The sequence below is a fragment of the Triticum dicoccoides genome, chromosome 7A (assembly GCF_002162155.2).
Source record: "Triticum dicoccoides isolate Atlit2015 ecotype Zavitan chromosome 7A, WEW_v2.0, whole genome shotgun sequence".
In the NCBI taxonomy this organism is placed as follows: domain Eukaryota; kingdom Viridiplantae; phylum Streptophyta; class Magnoliopsida; order Poales; family Poaceae; genus Triticum; species Triticum dicoccoides.
Window position 1 is genome coordinate 140,599,042 of NC_041392.1, and position 17,148 is coordinate 140,616,189.

At 41.8% G+C, this 17,148-nt stretch overlaps 1 protein-coding gene across 1 annotated transcript; it reads left to right on the top strand.

Moving 5' to 3' along the window:
* The first annotated feature begins 15,617 nt into the window (after nt 1-15,617).
* Nucleotides 15,618-16,840, top strand: LOC119332073 (26.2 kDa heat shock protein, mitochondrial-like). The gene is made up of 2 exons (XM_037605252.1): nt 15,618-16,010; nt 16,120-16,840. Exons 1-2 carry the CDS (start codon nt 15,731-15,733, stop codon nt 16,539-16,541), a joined length of 702 nt encoding a protein of 233 aa, XP_037461149.1. The 5' UTR covers nt 15,618-15,730; the 3' UTR covers nt 16,542-16,840.
* Nucleotides 16,841-17,148: the final 308 nt, after the last annotated feature.

The window sequence follows — 17,148 nt, forward strand, 5'->3', positions numbered from 1 at the left end:
TTTTTTGAAATTTCTTGTTCATGTTTTCAAGGTGTTCGAAATTTTGTTCACATTTTCAAAACTTGTTCACGTTTTAAAAATTGTTCATTCTTTCCAATTCCATTCACTTTTTTCAAAAGTAGTGTTTTTGTATTTTTTAGAATTTGTTTTTCCAGTTTTCCAACAAATTGTTGAAAATTTTCTTTTTTTAATCTGCCGCTGCATTATGTTTATAAATGTTCACGCTGTCAATTAATTACTTACGGACAGTAGCCTAAGTGGTAAGCATCATTGTGTGTCCTTCAAGGCGTTGTGAGTTTGATTCACGAAGGAGCACAGTTTTTCGGATTTTTCGGCTCGTATTGTGCCAGTGAATGGACCGACCCATTAAGATTGCGATCTGCGCTCTGGCTGTTGACGGGCCAGACTTTTTTTGGTGGGCCAGAAGCTAACTCAACCCAGGCGAGTGACGAACGAATAGATCGACCTGTCAAAAAAAACCAAACAGATCGAGGCGTGCGGACAACGTACGAAGCTTTTTTCTTTCTTTTTTACTAAACTAGCAAAAGAGCCCGTGCATTGCAACGAGAGAGAAAACATAACGCACGCTCTTAACTCAACAACCAACACTCAAGACCACAATAGGTCCATCTCTTTTATTTTTTCGAGGCATCATATTTGTGTTGTCACTTATCCTCCTTCTCACCCCTCGCCGGCGATGGCCTCAGTGCTCACACAAAACAATAAAAAAACGTGTGTTGAATATGGTTAATTCTAAGGTGTCTCTCTCTCCCTCTCTCCTCCCTTTCCCTCTCTCTCTCTCTCCCTCTCTCTCTCTCTCGCTCGCTTTCTCTCATTCTCGGGATGAGAAATCTTTTATTTTCCCCTGCAACATTTTTCAGAGATATGCATGTGTAGTTATCGATGTTTTCTTTTCCGTATATGGTTATAGTGGGGTGTTTATTTGCAATCCGGATCGCCGTCAGTATGAAAAAAAGAATCTTGTGCTATAAATTATAAGTTTGCTTTCATAACAATATTTTATAAATATTTAACAGGTAAAATTAACATCATATTTAGATTCCACACATTTTCTAATAAAATTTTGTATATAATATGTTAAAATCGAAGTTAGGGTTTAAAAGATACAGATAATTTAGAAAATCATTTGGTTTGACTCAAATATATTCCAAAATAATATTTAAAAATACTTAAAAGGTAAAATAATCTCATATTCATATTCTACATATTTTTCTAATCAAATTTCATATACAACATGTTCAAATCGGAGTTACGGTTTAAAAGATATGGATGATTTTAAAAAGCATTTGTTTGACTTAAATATGATCCGTGGATGAATTACCTAAAACATCAGGGGGGGTTTCAAAAAATGTAAAATAACGGTTCGGGTGTGACTTAAATCCAGACGGTGGGTTGATTTCAAGAAAAGACAGGGACTTTTGTGTAAAATACGAAAATAACGATTCATTTTAACTTAAAACAGGACTGCGGGTTGAATTCTCTGAAATAGAGGGACTTTTCTGAAAAATGTCATGACGGACAAAAGAAACCCAATTTACTTTATTATTAGGTAAAGAAAAAATGGAGATGGAGAAACACTCCTCTTTTTAATTTTAATATAATATTACTAGGATAGGATAGGATAGGATGGGACTAGGACTAGGATAGGATAGGAAAATTGTACGTGCGTTGCAACGCGGACATAAACTTTAGTTGTTCTACAGCAATCTAGAAGGGATTACATTGATGTGTAATATGTTCTTTATTCTACAATCATACCTAGATGTGATTATAGTTCAATTAGAAATCTGAGATTATTTTCCTCTAGAAATGAACATTAGCCCTCGGACCATCAAAACCATGAGTGTCTTGTACATGATCGAGGAGTAGTGTATATTGTAGGTAGAAAGATAAGTTGTTCTTTAGGTAGTGAAAAAACTTAGCTAACAGAAACCATGACTTCGTTAATTAAGCAACCATGTTAAGTAAACAAAACCCCTCATTTATCTGGTAGGCGGGATTGCGGAATAGTACCTCAAGAGAACTGGGAAGTAATGCAAAAAAAGACTGATAATATTGTACTATGTAATTTAGAAACGCTTAAGCATTTTCATATGATGATTTCATCAACCTTTTATACCACATTGTATACATGAACGTAGTTTTCAGATCATACACCTTATAAGCACAATTTCGGATGAGACGCGTTGTGTTATAAACTTATAATTCAGGTGGAACTCATTTTTCTTTCCAAAATATTTGAGTTGAGACCTATCTCGAGCAGAGTTACGGCATAATCGAGCAGAGTTCAGGCATAATCTATTCCATTAAACAAATGATCTTTTTTCTATGTAAAATTCCATGATCACATCTGAGACCTATCTTGAACAGAGTTAAGGCATAATCTATTCCATTAATGAAATAAACATTTTCCTATTCTGCTCAATACAATTTCATGATCACAACTGCATAAACTACTTATTATCAACAACACAAAACTGCTGGAGATTAGAGCAATCATTCAAGAAGAAAAGCGATGGAAATATATTAATGATTTGCAAATAAACAAAGCGGGATCAAATGAGGATCACACCAGGCTATTTACACTTACGTAGCAATTGATTATGCCGCTAACATCTTCAGTCACAACCATAGCACCATAATGCACTTCATTTATTATTATCACAAAAAGGACGTATACACCAACCACTCTATACTTTTTTTCCACAAAGAACCACTCTATACATGTTCCTCGAAATGTTTACATCCTCCAGCACTTTCTTCACTCTCATCCTGATGCATGCCACCCTCTCCAGCCCTTGTCTCCTCAACCCTCGGTACTCTGCTCCTACATAGCAGTTGTACAGAAGCAAGGTATTCACTCGGGGAAAAAAATTCAACCAAGTAGATGCACATGAATATGATCAAGTGGAAGAAGAATCAAGAACTTATATTTATACCATGAGGTCTATGAAAAATAATAAACTCGTTGAGGAGAAGAAACATGTTGTCATTGCGTCGCTTTCGAACCACCAGGACAAAGTGGACAACATCACGACAGTGTCATTGACAATAGCCACACTACAACATCATGCACCGCTCTGCCTAGACCATAATCCTCCCCGGATATGGCGAGAGGTGATTATGAACAGAGCCTCCGGGGCTTCATGGTGGGGACATCAACAGACAATATTATGCATTTGTTTAGGTTCTGTGCTACTCACTGTCGTGAACGTAATGAACAACTTGATGGAGAAAAGGATTAGCCTACCTGATAAGCATGATGGCGGAAGCCTATGTTAAGAGATTACGGAAGTGCCAACACTTCAATGATTTCAAAGCTTGCAGTTTGTTCTGCAGAGACGATTCAATTTTTTAATTCCTCGAATGTCCTTTTTGTCTAAAGGATGCCCTCATGGTCTCGTATGTCTCTCTGTGTGAAACGATAACACTTTAAGGCAAGTCTCATGAATGCAAGATAAAACCCCGTTGGTTATGTTCAAACTTTTCGTGTCACAATTGTGCCTTATTTCCTGCAAACTGGCACCTTACTATACATGATAATATCTAAAATAACAGGCAGTTGTATGATCTTATTCTACATGATAATTAAGTGGATGTGACTTCTCTGATATGCATGTGCTATACATAAGAAAATCAAGATAAAAAATCTTTGATATTGGATGAAATCGAGATGCATAGAAAATCCCTTATAATGGGTGCTTGCGTGTGGTCTTAGTACAGAGCGAGAAGATAATTGGGAGCCTATGTTCATGGATGCATACCTTGTTAGATTACTATATACGCACCACGTCGACAAAGCTTGTTGGCATGTGCTGCATAGATGATGATATGCAAGAAGGTAATGGATCTGAAAACAATGCAAATAATAATGAATCAAGAATATCTAGTGTGGATTAGTCTTGAACTCTCGATGGGCATCAACCAAGTAATGCACAACATGGCAGATTGTCGTAGCAAATATCCAAGTTCTGTAGGCTGGTGGGACAACCTGATTTGTGTGAGGAACTGAAGATGGACCTAACAAACAACAAGTATAAGAAGATATTAAGGCAAGGGAGTGACATGGAGTTGCAGGTGAGATCTGTACCATTGTGCTAGTGGTGGCTGGTGGTAAAAAGAGGAGATGCTATGGATGATAGGCAGTAGCACCAAGATCTGGATCAATCCAGCTAGAATTTTCAATGTGTAGTTGTGTGGAAACCTTGACAAATGATGTCCAGCTAGACTTTGTTTGGTTGCACCTGTGCAGAGTTATGGGCAATCTGCCTAGCCATTCTTCCCCTCCTCGTCCATGTACTCTCCTTACGGCTCTCTCCTTGACACAAAGATAGTGAATCTCATAGAAATAACCGATAAAGCCAATGGTACAGGAATTACGCGTAGTTTGAAGAGGCTGTTGCTGGCGTCCTCAACGATCCCCTTGAACCCCCGCCACCGTCGTTGCTCAGCAGCGCCGAGCCCAGCCGGTCGATCCGAGGCCTCTGGCCAGGAACAACGTGTGCTCTAGCGAGATGTGCTACCCTTGCCGGCAACTGCACGCCTCGAGAAAGCCAAGGCTCGACCCTGAGGAACCAGCCCTTAGCAAGCCATGTCGCCTCAACAGGAGCACACCGCCCTGCTCGCCTCCCTTACCCAGCGCCCCTTCTCCTTCTCCTTTCTTCCTATCTTTCCTCTCTCCCTCACGCCCTGTCTCTCTCTCTCTTTCTCTGGATGAGCAGGGCACCAGCCGCCGCCCTTGTAGCAAGCTGCAACACCACAACACCAGTCGCCAGATACCTCGACGCCGCGCCTTAATCCGTTAGTCTTCCTCGCGCCGCTGATAACCCACAAGTATAGGGGGTCGCAACAGTTTTCGAGAGTAGAGTATTCAACCCAAATTTATTGATTCGACACAAGGGGAGCCAAAGAATATTCTCAAGTATTAGCAGCTGAGCAAAAGTAATATTTTTGGTATTTTGTAGTGATGATAACAATAGCAACGGAAAAGTAAATAAGCGAAGAACAATATATGGAAAGCTCGTAGGCAATGGATCGGTGATAGAGAATTATGCCGGATGTGGTTCATCATGTAACAGTCATAACCTAGAGTGACACAGAACTAGCTCTAATTCATCAATGTAATGTAGGCATGTATTCCGAATATGGTCATACGTGCTTATGGAAAAGAACTTGCATGACATCTTTTGTTTCTACACATAAATAACACCATGGCATTCTGCTGAAAACAGCGTCAGTCCGGGTTAGTTCCATTCAAATCATGCAAATTAGAGTCCAAAACAAGGGCAAAAGTGTTTGGAAAAGTAGATACGACGGAGACGTATCAACTCCCCCAAGCTTAAACCTTTGCTTGTCCTCAAGCAATTCAGTTGACAAACTGAAAGTGATAAAGAAAAACTTTTACAAACTCTTTTTGCTCTTGTTGTTGTAAATATGTAAAGCCAGCATTTAAGTTTTCAGCAAAGATTATAAACTAACCATATTCACAATAATGCTTAGGTCTCATGTTTACTCATATCAATGGCATAATCAACTAGCGAGCAACAATAATAAATCTTGGGTGACAACACTTTCTCAAAACAATCATAATATGATATAACAAGATGGTATCTCGCTAGCCCTTTCTGAGACCGCAAAACATAAATGCAGAGCACCTTTAAAGATCAAGGACTGACTAGACATTGTAATTCATGGTGAAAGAGATCCAATCAAGTCATACTTAATGTAAACTAACAGTAACGAATGCAAATGACAGCGGTGCTCTCCAACTGGTGCTTTTTAATAAGAGGATGATGACTCAACATAAAAGTAAATACATAGGCCCTTCGCAGAGGGAAGCAGGGATTTGTAGAGGTGCCAGAGCTCGGTTTTGAAATAGATATGAATAATATTTTGAGCGGCATACTTTCATTGTCAACATAACAACCGAGAGATGGCGATATCTTTCATGCTACACACATTATAGATGGTTCCCAAACAGAATGGTAAAGTTTATACTCCCCCTTCACCAACAAGCATCAATACATGGCTTGCTCGAAACAACGAATGCCTCCAACTAACAAGAGTCCCAGGGGGAGTTTTGTTTGCAATTATTTTGATTTGATTTGCATAAAGCATGGGACTGGGCATCCCGGTGACCAGCCACTTTCTCGTGAGTAAGGAGCGGAGTCCACTCCTCTTGAGAATAACCCGCCTAACATGGAAGATACAGACAGCCCTAATTGATACATGAGCTATTCGAGCATACAAAACAGAATATTTATTTGAAGGTTTAGAGTTTGGCACATACAAATTTACTTGTAACGGTAGGTAGATATCGTATATAGGTATGTATGGTGGACTCATATGGCATAACTTTGGGGCTTATGGGATTGGATGCACAAGCAGTATTCTCGCTTAGTACAGGTGAAGACTAGAAAAAGACTGGAAAGCGACCAGCTAGAGAGCGACAACAGTCACAAACATGCATTAAAATTAATCAACACCGAATGCAAGCATGAGTAGGATATAATGCACCATGAACATAAATATCGTAGAGGCTATGTTAATTTTGTTTCAACTACATGCGTGAACATGTGCCAAGTCAAGCCACTCGAATCGTTCAAAAGAGGATACCACTCTATCATACCACATCACAACCATTTTAATAGCATGTTGGAACGCAAGGTAAACCATTATAAGCTCCTAGCTAATTAAGCATGACATAAGAAACTATGATCTCTAATTGTCATCGCAAACATGTTTATTCATAATAGGCTGAATCAGGAATGATGAACTAATCATATTTACAAAAACAAGAGTGGTCGAGTTCATACCAGCTTCTCTCATCTCAATGAATCCATCATATATCATCATAATTTCCTTTCACTTGCACGACCGAATGATGTGAATAATGATAATAGTGCACGTGCATTGGACTAAGCTGGAATCTGCAAGCATTCAATAAACAAGAGGAGACAAGCCAATATGGGCTCTTTTGTCAGATCAACAATAATGCATATACGAGCCACTTTAACAGTTTAATTAAGGTCTTCTACTATCGACCCCAAAGAAAAAAAAGAAAAAAAAACTATTTACACGAGAAAACTCCCGACAAGCAAAAGAAGAACAGGAGATCTTTTTGGGTTTTCTTTTTAATTACTACTACAGGCATAGAAATTAAAGCTAGCTAAAAGCTACAACTATTTTTTTGGTTTTTCTTAAGGTTTATCAAACACACAAGAAGAAAGCATAAAAAAAATAAACTAGCATGAATATTACAATGAAAAAGTATGAGCACCGACATCTAGCAATGAGTGTGTGAACATGAATGTAATGTCGGTGAGAAATACATACTCACCCAAGCTTAGGATTTTGGCCTAAGTTGGTCTATGGCCATGGTTGGCCTGGCGGATATCCATAGTAATAGTTGGGGTCGTACTGAGAAGAAGAAGACTCTGATTGCCACTGGTTGGCAATCATCTCCGGATCCCACTGGTAATTAGACTGTCGTGGAGGATCAACTTGTGGTTTTGACTCTAGCTATGTAGCTGATGTAGGGTTCCGGTAGGCGTGAATAGCCTCCAACGAAACAAGGTACTTGCCTACAGATAAATCAAACAAGAAAGGAGTAGGCAGGGTAATAGTCTCAGGATGATGTTTATCAAAGAACAATGTGTATTTGAGCTCATTTTCCCTATTCTTAACAATAAAATCGTGTGCGACCATACTCTTATAATCTAAATAAACATGAGGCAGCAATTTTTCTTCCTTCTCATAATGCCTAATAGGTATGTTAAAATGTGCAGCTAGGCGCGAGGCGAAGATGCCTCCAAAGACGGAGCCCTTAGTACTGTTAAGATTTAACTGCTTTGCAATAATAGCACCCATGCTAAATGTATCATCACGAAATAAGGCATGGCACAAAATAACAATATCAGGGGCACTCAGGTTTCCACAGTTTCCGCACCCAATTAAGCATCTGCTAATAAATATAGCAAAGTAACATAGAACAGGAAAGTATATGCTAGTAGTTCGTGCGTCGGAAACCTCTTTTCTTCGGAGTTAGTTTAGGAATAGGCTCAGGAGTTGGCTTAGGAAGTGTCCAATTATTTTCATTTGTCAACATATTATTCAATAAAATTTCAGCTTCATCAGGTGTTCTTTCCCTGAAAATAGAACCAACACAATTATCCAGGTAATCTCTGGAAGCATCGGTTAGTCCATTATAAAAGATATCAAGTATTTCATTTTTCTAAAGAGGGTGATCAGGCAAAGCATTAAGTAATTGGAGAAGCCTCCCTCAAGCTTGTGGGAGACTCTCTTCTTCAATTTGCACAAAATTATATATATCCCTTAAGGCAGCTTGTTTCTTATAAGCAGGGAAATATTTAGCAGAGAAGTAATAAATCATATCCTGGGGACTACGCACACAACCAGGATCAAGAGAATTAAACCATATCTTAGCATCACCCTTTAGTGAGAACGTAAATATTTTAAGGATATAAAAGTAGCGAGTTCTCTCATCATTAGTGAACAAGGTGGCTACATCATTTAATTTAGTAAGATGTGCCACAATAGTTTCATATTCATAGCCATAAAAAGAATCAGATTCAATCAAAGTAATTATATCAGGATCAATAAAAAATTAATAATCCTTATCAGTAACAAAGATAGGTGAAGTAGCATAAGCAGGATCATATTTCATTCTAGCATTCAGAGTTTTTTGTTTAAGCTTAGCTAATAATTTCTTAAGATCACTTCTATCATTGCAAGCAAGAAAGTCTTTTTTAGTTTATTCATCCATAACATAGCCCTCAGACACAACAGGTAATTCATATTTATTAGGAGAGCCTTCATAATCACTTTCATCAGTATTATCAGTTTCAATAATTTCATTCTCTCTAGCCCTAGCAACTTGTTCATCAAGAAATTCACCAAGTGGCACAGTAGTATCAGGCATATAAGTAGTTTCATCATAAGTATCATGCATAGCAGAAGTGGCATCATCAATAATATGCGACATATCAGAATCAATAGCAGAAGCAGGTTTAGGTGTCACAAGCTTACTCAAAACATAAGGTGAATCAAGTGCAGAGCTAGATGACAGTTCCTTACCTCCCCTTGTAGTTGAGGGATAAATCTTGGTTTTTGGATCTCTCAAGTTCTTCATAATAATAAGCAGATATAAATTCCAAGTGACTCAAAGAATAGAGTTATGCTCCCCGGCAATGGCGCCAGAAAATAGTCTTGATAACCCACAAGTATAGGGGATCGCAACAGTTTTCAGGGTAGAGTATTCAACCCAAATTTATTGATTTGACACAAGGGGAGCCAAAGAATATTCTCAAGTATTAGCAGCTGAGTTGTCAATTCAACCACACCTGGATAACTTAATATCTGCAGCAAGATATTTAGTAGTAAAGTAATATGATAGTAGTGGTAACAGTAGCAAAAGGTAACGGTAGCAAAAGTAATGTTTTTAGTATTTTGTAGTGATGATAACAATAGCAACGGAAAAGTAAATAAGCGAAGAACAATATATGGAAATCTCGTAGGCAATGGATCGGTGATAGAGAATTATGCCGGATGTGGTTCATCATGTAACAGACATAACCTAGGGTGACACAGAACTAGCTCCAATTCATCAATGTAATGTAGGCATGTATTCTGAATAGTCATACGTGTTTATGGAAAAGAACTTGCATGACATCTTTTGTCCTACCCTCCCGTGGCAGCGGGGTCCTAGCGGAAACTAAGGGATATTAAGGCCTCTTTTTAATAGAGTACCAGACCAAAGCATTAACACATAGTGAATACATGAACTCCTCAAACTACGGTCATCACCGGAAGTGGTCCCGATTATTGTCACTTCGGGGTTGCCGGATCATAACACATAGTAGGTGACTATAGACTTGTAAGATAGGATCAAGAACTCACATATATTCATGAAAACACAATAGGTTCAGATCTGAAATCATGGCACTCGGACCCTAGTGACAAGCATTAAGCATAGCAAAGTCATAACAACATCAATCTCAGAACATAATGGATACTAGGGATCAAACCCTAACAAAACTAACTCGATTACATGATAAATCTCATCCAACCCATCACCGTCCAACAAGCCTACGGTGGAATTACTCACGCACGACGGTGAGCATCATGAAGTTGATGATGACGATGGCGACGGATTTCCCTCTCCGGAGCCCCGAACGGACTCCAGATCAGCCCTCCTGAGAGAGTTTAGGGCTTGGCGGCGGCTCCCTATCGTAAAACGCGATGAATCTTTCTCCCTTATTTTTTTCTCTCCGAACACGAATATATAGAGTTGGAGTTGAGGTCGGAAGAGCTCCAGGGGGCCCACGAGGTAGGGGGCGCGCCCCCCACCCTCGTGGTTAGGGTGTGGGCCCCTGGTCTTGATCTTTTGCCAGTTTTTTTATTATTTCCAAAAATAATCCCCGTGAAGTTTCAGGTTATTCCGAGAACTTTTGTTTCTGCACATAAATAACACCATGGTAATTTTGCTGAAAACAGTGTCAGTCCGGGTTAGTTCCATTCAAATTATGCAAGTTAGAGTCCAAAACAAGGGCAAAAGTGTTTGGAAAAGTAGATACGACGGAGACGTATTAGCCACCGCAGCGCCTCTTATCGCCCGCCGGCCCGTTCCGGCGAACTCCAGCGTCGCCTGCCCGTTTCGACGGAGTTGGACACAAAACCTAACTTTTTTGGGGTGGCAAAACCAAGACGTGTGCACGCAGGAGAGGGAACGATGGATGAAAATAGCTGGACCAATTTTCATTTTTGAGGAAAAAATAGGTGGGCCAATTAATTGCTTTGAGGCCCACTTAGGCACAGGGAGAGGGGGCACAAGGAGAGGCGTCAACTGATCCTGCGGGCGAGGAGGTGGACGTACGAAAACTACTGTGACAAACGAAACAGACGAAATTTCGGAAGTAAGAAGCAATCACCCCTTTAATAGTAGGTATAAATTAGGTACAGAGGTACAGATACAGATGCAGATTTGTAACATGTGCACGGGCTCATGAGACATGCCAATTAGCGAATACGGTGGGTGACAGTTCTAGTGAGGTTTGTCAATCTCACTAGCCTTGCCAATCACAACTAATTATGAGCATATAATATTGATAGAAGTGCTTTTCATAATTTTTTAATCAATTAATTTAATTACAAAAAAATAGATGAGCATCTACATGGGTTTTAAGAAGGTTTCTTACATAGGAAATTAATTGGAACGGGGTTCATAAGTTCAATAGTAGCATCACCAAAGCAATGGTGATACATACCTCCTAGTTGTATCTACTTTCTTGAACATTTTTGCTTAGTTTTTGTCACCTAAGCTGCCAAAGTGAGTGAAAGCTAAAGGCACCGGCGTTTGTTTTTCTCAACAAATGTAAAATCGTGTTTAATATTGTGTAGGAATACAAGTCCAGAAATAACACTTCCGTGCAAGTTATCGAAGGGAAAGGGCCCCTCCCACAGATGGACTCTAGGGAGGCCCACGGGGCATGTGCACTAAGGAGGGACACCCATGGGGATCCGCGTGGGGCCCATATGGCGCCTCGACCACTCCTTTTGGATATACGATGCCCTTGTCCTCCTTACCTCCATAAAATTTATCACATATTCTTTTCATATAAAGGAGAGCTACCCCCATCGTCGTTCGTCATCCTAAAGGTTTTGTGGAGGCGAATGGGCTGTTTGGATTGTGACTATATTTGCCTTGTGTTGCCACATTATTATTGCCACACTTGTCTAAATTGAGTTGCTCAAATTGTTAGCCACACTTTGGATTGCCTAAAGGAATCTGGCCACACTTTTTGTGTCTATAATATGTGGGGCTCACTGCTCATATAAAATTCCTTGCCTTAGGTGTGGCTAGAACCAAACACCCACCTAACTTGGTCAAATTTGCCTATGGTGAAGTGTGGCAAAGTGTGGCTGGAAACTAAACAGCCCCGAAATCTCCCCCGTCTTTGCCACCGACTCCATCAATCCATTTTCCATCATCCACATCATGTCGTTTCAACATGCTATTTTTTTGGAATGTTTGAACATTATCATGCTTTAATTGGCACACACACACACACACAATATATATATATATATATATATATATATATATATATATATATATATATATTCTAATTGAATCATTTATGAAAAAAATCTAGGAGGTGCACACTAAGCATGTTTTTTAACACAGTACAGATGCAAGTGCTCATATCAACACGCACGCGCACACCCCTACAAACGCACACATTGCACGCCTACCCCTATCAGCACCTCCAAGAGACTGAGCCGGCATATCATCTTGAGATTTTACGAAGTCGCCGTAGGCGTCTTGTAGTCGACGATACTACTGTCCTTCTAACCATCCAACCACAAGTTAGTTCGCACACCACACCAAGCATATTTGGTTGATTGCTCCTTCCATGTCACAAAGGCATATCATTTTGGATATTGACTCGATCTTCAAGATTTCTCTACAACCACTAAAATTTGCTTTGTTCGGGTTTAAAGGACCCCCTCCCCCCCCGGAAGTTTGAGTATAACTTTGATCAAAATTTGTCTAATAAATTATTGGCTATATTCCATGAAAAATATACCATTGCAAACTTCTTTTGAATATGAAATCAGTAATATACCCACTGGCGGAGCTTAGTGCAAGCAAAACTGGGCTGTGGCCCGCCCAGTTTTGCTGCAAACCAATGGGCCTTTAGGCAGAAATGGGCCATAGAGGAAAAAAACGTTGGGCTTTCTTCAAGCTGGCCCGCCCAGTCATTTTGATGTAGCTCCGCTAGTGAATATACCTATGTGACATACTCAATTTTTTGGTTAAAAATATCTTATACTTCCTCCGTCTCAAAATAAATGACTCAACTTTATACTAACTTTAACGAAGGGAGTATTAGTTTACACAGGGAGTATAACTCATATTTGATTGCTGAAATTTTTGGTTTAATTTAGGTTAAAAATTTGGGCAGGGCCAAAAAATCATGACAAAGGAAGTAACAAAAACAGTGGTGACAATATATTTTTAGAAAATGGCTATGTTTTTTAACATGGTACATGCGCAAATGCTCACAAAAACGCACATACACTAAACATTGATTTCTATCTTACCAAGGACTAAACACATGCAGAAAAAGGACCAAGCACATGATGCAAGAATACCAAAGTAAGCCAATTTTGAGAACCAAATTGCTCACACCCGACACTACTCGCACCAGCAAGGAAAAAAAACAACTCCTCTCCTGATTGCAGCCTCGTTGTTGGCTCTGCGACCGTGCATGCATCGGCTGTAATATATGTGAGCAACTAGTTAACGAGCGCTTCTTCGGAAGCCTCGCAACGATCAGCGCCATTTGACGCATTCTCAGCTATTTGTTATGTGTCATGCTCTGGGCGCTTTCTCTGGATTTTATTTTTTTATTTTTTCGCATGTGTTTTTTTGACGTTTTTGGTTTCTCATCGGTCTTCCTTAACTTTTCAATAAAAAAATAAAAAAAAGCGCAAAAAACACTTTTTTTTCGCAAGAGTCAAGGTTTTACTTTCGCGAGAGTAACGGTCGTGCCTCTCGAAAAAAAATGCGTTTCCTTTTTTTTTCTTTCACAAGAGTCACGGTTTTGCTTCCGCGAGAAGTACGGGTGTGCTTTCGCGAGAGTCACGGCCGTGCCTCTCGGAAAGGAAAAAAATTTGTTTTCTATTTTTTTTTTCGCGAGAGTCATGGTTTTGCTTCCGCGAGAGTCACGTCCGTGCCTCTCAAAAACAAAAAATACGTTTTTTTCTTTCGCGAGAGTCACGGTTTTGCTTCCACAGGAGGCACGGTTGTGCTTTCGCGAGAGTCATGGCCGTGCCTCTCGGAAAGGGAAAAAACGTGTTTTCTATTTTTTTTTCGTGAGAGTCATGGTTTTGCTTCCGTAAGAGGCACGGGTGTGCTTTCACGAGAGTCACGACCGTGCCTCCTCAGAAACGGAAAAAATGCGTTTTCTCTTTTTTTTTTCCTTCCACGAGAGTCACGGTTTTGCTTCCGCGGGAGGCACAATTTTGCTTCCACGAGAGGCACGGTTGTGATTTCGTAAGAGGCATGAGTGTGCCTCTTTCAGAAAGGGAAAAAACCCGTGCTCCCGGTTCGGTTTTTTCGTCTAGTTTTTTCGTGCAAAAAAGTTCATCAAAACCTATCAATATGGAATCTAGTTTTGAAGATCTCAACGCGAGGAATCCAACGATAAAAGTGGTTCGAGATTTCAACGCATGGTTTGAGAGATAAAACGTTTTGAATAAACAGATTTACAAAAAAAAAGGAAAACTTCCAGGTTGCGACAAGTGGCGCGTTCGCGCATGCGAGCGTGCCACTTGTCGCAACCAAAAGAATTTGAGTGATCTTTGCAACGAGTATTTCTTAATTAGTGATTTCAGTAATATATGGTGTGTATAACAGCGTTCTTTCATTGAGAACAAATCATGGACGTCGATATCTACCACACGTGTGGTATATTAGACATGCGCCCACACACCGTGTGTGGTATGAACAGAAGGCAACCCGTGTGTGGCATGAGCAGAGGACAACTCACACAGGCTGTGTGTGAGCGGATATTAGAATTGCCCACACATGTGGGCGCGGCTACTTCGTACCACACGCCCAACAAGTACTACTCATTTTCACTCCGTGCGGGTGGTACGAAGCAAAAATGCCCACACGTCCTGACGCGGCTACGTTAGGTACTCGCAGGATGACGATTTAGTTGTCATCTTGGATGGCAGATGTAGTTATCCGGGATGGCAAGTGTAGTTGTAAAAGCATGGCAACTCTATCTGTTTTGGTTAACTATAGTTGTCATGTCTAATTTATGGTAGTTGCCGCATGTAATTAAACCGTAGTTGTCGTGTGTGATTAACTACTTGCCACATATGGTTAAACAGTAGTTGTCATGTGTGTTTACCTAATTGCCACGTGTGGTCCAACCATAGTTGCCATGTATGATTAATCATAGTTGTCATGTGTGTTTATCTGGTTGCCACGTACGCGCAACTACAGTTGCCGTCTAGTAAAGAATCACAGTTGTCATGTGTGTTTATCTAGTTGCCACGTTCGCGTAATTGTAGTTGTCATCCACAATGCAAAAGTGTCATGTGGGCGAAAAGCAGTTCGTCCACGTGCGCATGGACTAGGTCGTGGCTGTGTGGGCAGAAACTAGTTCGCTCATACAACACAGCTGGCGAGCAGCATGATGCGGGACGTCTGGGCAAACTCTATAACGCCCATACACCAGCCATGTCCTATGTGATATGCAAATTCTGTTTTAATATGTCAAGATTTATGTAAACTGCATTGGACGATAATCCATGTCTATAGATGAGTTACAAAACTACCACACGCGTGGACGTTTTTCCGCAAATCATTCCTAGCGTAGAGCAACCTCTCTCAGCAGATCAAAACCTACCACGACCCTTGCGCCCTGATCGTACATCAACCAGCACGAATCGCGAACCTGTGGTCTCCCGGTCTCTCTGGAAGACTCGAGGCCCCACCCGTGCTCTCCAGAACCTTCTAAACCCTCCCCCATCCCCTCCCCCACGAAATCTCTCCCGCTCCCCGTTTACAAACCCCCCCTCCATTTCTCACCCACTCCGCTAGAATCCAAATCCGCAGCAGAGAGGGGAGAGAGAGAGAGAGAAGAGAGCGAGGCAGGGAGAGAGAGGGACCATGGCTTCCGCCGTCGCTCGCAGGGGTGCCGCGCTGCCCAGCCTCCTCAAGAAGCTGCTCGCCAAGCCGTCCGCGCCGGGTGCGCCCGTGTCCTTCGCCCTCCGTCCCGCCGCCGTCACCGCCGCCCGCCGCCCGTACAACACCCTGGGCAAGGAGGGCCGCCTCTACGACGACGACGACTCCGACTCCTCCAGTGGCGAGAGCGGCAGCGAGTACGAGGACACCGACTCCGACGACCGCCGCCGCGCCCGCGACTTCTTCGTCCCCAGCTTCTCGCAGGGTATGCCTCGTCGCCTGTCCCGAGACGTTTGTTTGCGTTTGTGTTAACAACTTAGCATCGTGGACCGGATCGGGGTTATGATCAGCTTTTCTCGTTCTTGATTCTCCAGACGTGCTCGACCAGTTCGGCGCGCACACGAGCCTGAGCCGCCTGCTTTCTGCGCTGGAGGACGCTGCCGCTCCGACCGGCCTCTCCTCCACTGCCGGGGCGTCGCGGCTCGGACGCTGGGTGTCGAAGGTGGACGACGACGCGGTGTACCTCAAGGTGCCGATGCCGGGGCTGGGGAAGGAGCACGTGAAGGTGTGGGCCGAGCCGAACGGCCTGGTGATCAAGGGCGAGGGCGAGAAGGAGCCCTGGGACGGCGACGACGACTCCGCGATGCCGAGGTACAGCCGCCGCATCAAGGTGCCCGCCGACGCGTTCAAGATGGACAAGATCAAGGCCGAGATGAAGAACGGCGTGCTCAGGGTGACCGTGCCCAGGCTGAAGGAGGAGGAGCGCAAGGACGTGTTCCAGGTGAAGATCGAGTAGGGAGGCGAGTCCAGTAGTCGTAGTGATAGTGCTCGTGGAAGACGGATCGAGTCGAGTAGTGGTAGTAGCAGTGCTCATGGAGGATGGCCGGCGCGAGAGTGTGAGAGACGCCTTGTTGATGTGGTCATGTTTGGTGTCTTTCTGCCCTGTTTTGCTTCGTCGATCGTCCTGGATCGTGGTTTCTGATCGACTGGTGGTGAAATTTGCCGCGAACTCCGTTAATTTCCCAAGTATGGCATATGGTGAACTTTGGTGGTGAAATTGGTCATGAAAATCTGTTAATTTCCTCAAGTTTGGCATATGATGAACTTACTTTGGTGGTGAAATTGGTCATGAAACTCTGTTGATCTCCTCAAGTTTGGCACATGGTGAACTGATCTGGTGGTCCTAAAACTTTGTTGATCTCCTTAAGTTTGGCGTGCTGGACTAATTCGGTGGTAAAATTGGTCATGAATTTCGTTGATTGTCTCTCAAGTTTGGCTTGATGAGCAACTTTGAACTGTTTTGGTGGTGAATTTGGTCATGAACTAGTGGTGATTTTCCTCGAGTTTGACGTGATGAACGGATTTGGTGGTGAAATTGGTCATGAAACTCTGCTGATTTTCCT

Coding starts and splice junctions, on each gene's coding strand:
- LOC119332073 (XM_037605252.1), top strand. CDS start 15,731: ATGGCTTCCGCCGTCGCTCGCAGGGGTGCCGCGCTGCCCAGCCTCCTC. Junction 16,011..16,119: donor CGTCCCCAGCTTCTCGCAGG/GTATGCCTCGTC, acceptor TTGATTCTCCAG/ACGTGCTCGACCAGTTCGGC.